Consider the following 5,006-nt stretch of genomic DNA (forward strand, 5'->3'; position numbering starts at 1 on the left):
ATCGCAATACGTAGGGCTCTGTATCCTATGGTGGCTAATTAACTGTGAATTCTGGCAAACGAGTACCGGTATGATCGCTGTTTTGCGAAGATTGCAATCTTATTACTGTATACTTAGTAGTTTCGCGGTGGAGATTAGTATGTACTACATATTATTAATACTACTTCGAAGTAAAAACCTGGTACTATTAATAGTATGTAGTAGCACTATTGAGGTGAATTGTGTTGGCCAATTTTCATTGGTCAGAATTAACCACAAAGTGTCAGCTTGACAGTGCTTTTGATTCGTTGATACTTGTATTGCTTTGAAATGACCAAATTTTCAGTTAACGTTACATGTGTAGTGCTGTCACTGGGCGGCTTCCAAAACCGACCAAAATTATTTTAAGTCGTCCGGAATTAAAATTCAATTCACAGTCAATAGACTTTCTTTGCGGAGACTCAAATAAGGTCTCAGCAAAGAAGACGCCTGGGGTCTCAAATCTGGAAGCCATCCAAGTTGGTTGAAATGTCTTACGTGAATTATTCATACATGTTAGTATGAGTTAGTTTAACGTTACTTGAGTCTGGGAGATGCAGGAAATGAACGAAAACACTCAATCATCTCGCATGTCGACTAAGTATGTCCCTTATGCAGCGTGCAGCTTCAAAATTTCGGGGAAACTGGCCAAAACATTTGAAATAATTGAAATACTTTGGCACATTCCATCATTCGGTTGTACAGTATACGAAGAGAGCAAGGTTACTAAGAAAACAATTTAACGTTAGCGTAAAAGTTGACCCCCTACAGTGGCGTTTGAAAAATGCGAAATGTACATGTTGTTCGGCTCTGAAAATATATCCACAAAACGACTCACTCGGTCTCTTGCAGCCCCAAGGCACTTCATGATCACTCCAAGCACCATGCTCCACTTGTCCCTTCCGACCAGATCAGCCCCCACAATCCGTGTCACCCCGCACTAGTAGCCAAGCCGGTCGCAATGCTTGTACTCGCCCTTGCTATGGCCCGCCTTGTGTGGTTGCAGTCGCGTGTGTGCTATGCTTCCCCCGTGGTTGTCTGTTGATTGCTTTGTCGTTGGCAATTGGCACGAAAGCAGGCAAAAAATCTATCACGAATGGCGCTTCGGCGGTGCAGCACCACTTGGCTCGGATGCATCGTCACGGTCAATTGAGTGACTTGGCGGGGTAATTCACCCTCTTTTTTTGCTTTTTCAGTGCCGTCAAGGCTGGTGCCATGTAAGCTGGCTGGCTGACCCATCCCGTGCAGTAGTGAAGCTACAAAGGAGAGCAATATTTGCACAAGTTAACCCAATTTATACGCCCTTTTTCGCAGGGTGAAAACACACCCGCAAGCAGTAAAGTGGGGGAGGGATTATATCGCTGTTTGTTGTCAGTCAACATAGTAGTATTCCACCACAAATTCCCATTGACTTCGTTCTACCGAAGTAACGTTACAGTAGTTACTGTAGAACACCTACCATGAACATCAGTACACTGAGCACCAGGTGCCTGTACCTATGTACGAGTTTTTTGTGTCTTTTAGGCGCTTTCCTCAGGTACTAGACAGCCAGCCACATCCACGGAACATCGAAGGATGTCGGGCTCTAGCTAGCATCTACAGCCAATTGCTCTGATCAGTTCCTAACCTAATTCACTTTCAGCTTCACCGGCATTCCCTCATGTATGCTCCCAAACTCCTACACCCTTTCACAAGCCCCCCACCACGTTCATCTGTGGGGTTTAGCACCACCCCTCCAACGATTTCCCCTACATGGAACTACCCCTCGAATAAAAATCACCCCCCGTATTTGAGGCTTTTGAGGCGTGTATTCGACCTGTACCGGTGTTGATCAGGTTTCACTTACATTGTCATAGGTACCGAAGCGGGGGGTATACGGTAGCACCACTTGACGACACCATCAAACAGTAACGTTACACCAAATCCAACCCATAACCAAGTCTCCGCAACTCTATCACAGTAGCAAACTTCCATGTATTTTTCTCCCTGCTTTGAATGTGGTGGAGCTGGCAACTCGAAAGTGTGTGCCACTCTCTAATCTGATCGTACATTGTGTGTACTAACGTTAATAGTCAATGATTAATAGTAATCAATCTGGTACTAGTTACACCAGAGTATGTTCATCATAGAATGTCAAGAGTCGTGGCGACACTCTTGCGTGTCGCGTGCCGGTTTATAGAACCAGTGATGTTACTGAAACGATCGTCTTAATCTCATCGAGAGTGCTACAGTATTGGGCCTCAATCTCAACCGTAGAACTACTAGTATGGGGAAATTGTATCGAAGAATCAATATGGTATTAGTACGCTGGTGGGGTCGGCCGTAATGATGTGTAATCGGGAGGATAAGACGTGAATACACTTACGTCAGAAACCGACGACTCCACTGATGCAGATCCAACCAATCACATTACCCCCTTTAGGTCCTAAAGTCTACTAGTACACGACAATAGGTCTATCCAGAGCGGGTTAAATGCTACAGTACAGCTGTTACTTGCCTTGTCCATCGTTGGAGCTACCACCCACCACCTGTATAACTAATATATACCAATACGTATACTACCGGTAGTACTTCCAAGAAAACTGAGCACAAGGCTGTGCAAATGACTGCTATACACTACACTAGTACTACGTACTTTAGTAGTCCTTATTTCTTCACTGTTCGAAAATGAGACCTGTATTGACCTGCCTACAGTACAGTACCCCTTGAATCATCGTATGCAAATAAAAATACTTCGAAAATGACAACGCTAGCAATCACTGGACGTTCTTCTGGATATGATTTCAGACAATTTTACACTGGTATTGATTGTGGTATTGAGGACGAAGTAGTACAGTTATTAGTATCACATCAATGGGTGGCAATTCTCTTACAATTGCCAGTCGAGAAGAAAATCCGGGGCTCTACTACCTCATATCCCTTCGAAACAATAACGGTGCCACCACAAGACTTATGCGCCTTCGTCTAGACTTTTAGCCTCGATAAGTATTTAGGTATAGCACTTTAAAAGCCACGGCTATGATGTAACCTTGCAATCGATAACGAAAAACACGTGCGTACAGCTCATATCCCTCAGCCATCAAGCTAAGCGTCATATTCTTCAATATGTAGTACGATAATATGGGGTTTATAGTATGCTTCAAGATGGCCTTAGGAACATTTTACACCTTCGACCCCAATAACGCCCCAAACTGTATTGACTAAACAATAAAGTTCATCGTTGTATGTCGACTTTGTTGGATTCGAATGCGGTGGGATATTTAGATGCATATTATGAACCGAACTGTATGCACGAAACCAAGATATATGTTGTTTCGCCTCTCCATGATGGTCACTTCAACGTGGCACGCCATGCGGCGCAAAAGACACCGAAACATTCCCACCACCCCAGCCACAACACGAGACAGTCCGACAGCCTCCACTATCACGCAGCATACATGCAGTCCACGACCCCGCCGCCGCCACAGCTTCCGTCAATGGCATGTCGTCCGCTGTCCAAGCATGAACACTCCATGTACATGAACATTTGCACGTCGTCGTGCCAAGGACTGATTGAGAACGCGCTCTCGTTGGCGCGTTCCCCCGTCTCGTCCACTTTGCACTGCGGCACCACGATGCGCGATGCCACCGTACGCCGTCACACATTATTTATACGATGGCGTTTCAGTTTTTTCACATCCAAGTGGGTAGATCCACCGCGGCCGCGACGTTGTCGACATGTCGTTGGTTGCGCTGTGTGCCGTGACCAAACTCGAAGCCACGTTGAGTGAGGTAGCGGCTCAGTACGCCCTGCTTCCCACCGATCAAGCCATGGATTCCCCACATATGGTCGACATGGAGCGGCGGCACCGCTCCATCCTAGGATCGCATGTCGTCGCTAGGAAGCAGCTGTACTGCCTTGGCGGAGCTACGCCAGCCATGCCGCTACATTACGCTGGGCTTGTCTGGTATGTCCATGCGGCGTCGTTGCCGCTGTGTGCCCGTCGAGACTTTTGCGTGCTCGAGGTAGGTTCCTCGTATATATTAGTATATATATTATATCCAGCAATGATACTACGTATTCTATCCCCCACGTACGTATGCTCGTGTACTATGTGGTATCGTATCGTAGTACTACTAGGAATTGTACTATTAATAGTAGTATGTTCCATCATGTCTAGATTTTCTTTTACAGTACTGATAGTCGACACCTACGGGGGCTTCTGATAACATGTACTATTATTAGTATCAATTATGAGATCATGGTTTCTATTTTATTCTTCATCGAATGAAAAAACGCGTTTATTCGATGTGAAAGTATATAATTTAATACGGTGAAAAATGACCCATGTTGAAATTTTGGACGATCGTTTTAGCGAGATTATCAATATTGAGGATGTGTTTAAATACTTCCTTTGTAGCTTGGCATGTGAGCTACAATGTTTCATATTAACTGTTTATTGCTAGCATTTATGCAGCAAAAAATATTTTCAAACACCCCCCTCAGAACAGTCGACTACTGTTAATTATTTGGTTCTTTGGAATGATGCAAGCAAAGTAGTACGATTTGTAAACAACTAGTACCTCATATCCTTCGAACCCAGGCATATATAATTAATTGGATATTAATTTTAATATATTTTTTCGTTCGAACACACTTATCAATGCTGCTACTAACTACATGGTACCGTTTATTTTCGATTCTTGATGTTGTACATAACGACCATATTGTAACTTTTACAACGTTCACGTGAGTATTTTTTGATCGTGTGTGTTTATTACTCTCGTCATTGGTTTTATTCCGTTTGAAAACGAATCAATTCGTCGTTAAATATTTATTACCCAAACTTGGCTGACTTTTGTGCTGAATCGCCAAATCCATCGATCGATTCGTTGTACTGAATTTTGAATGTGAAAACGTGTCCTGCGGTGAATTTGTATCACAGTAATTTCAGTCTCACACTAATTCGATGTCGGTGATGGTTTCCTGTAATCTGATTGGCTCAATA

General features: G+C 43.9%; 1 protein-coding gene across 1 annotated transcript; it reads left to right on the forward strand.

Moving 5' to 3' along the window:
- Positions 1–3,410: 3,410 nt before the first annotated feature.
- H257_12732 (hypothetical protein) lies at positions 3,411–4,430 on the forward strand (the record flags this gene model as incomplete). The annotated part of the gene is made up of 3 exons (XM_009840037.1): positions 3,411–3,647; positions 3,709–4,023; positions 4,419–4,430. The coding sequence occupies exons 1-3, from the start codon at positions 3,456–3,458 to the stop codon at positions 4,428–4,430; spliced, it is 519 nt and encodes a 172-aa protein (XP_009838339.1). The 5' UTR covers positions 3,411–3,455.
- Positions 4,431–5,006: the final 576 nt, after the last annotated feature.

This window comes from Aphanomyces astaci (genome assembly GCF_000520075.1).
Source record: "Aphanomyces astaci strain APO3 unplaced genomic scaffold supercont1.42, whole genome shotgun sequence".
NCBI classification, from domain to species: Eukaryota; Oomycota; class Saprolegniomycetes; order Saprolegniales; family Verrucalvaceae; genus Aphanomyces; species Aphanomyces astaci.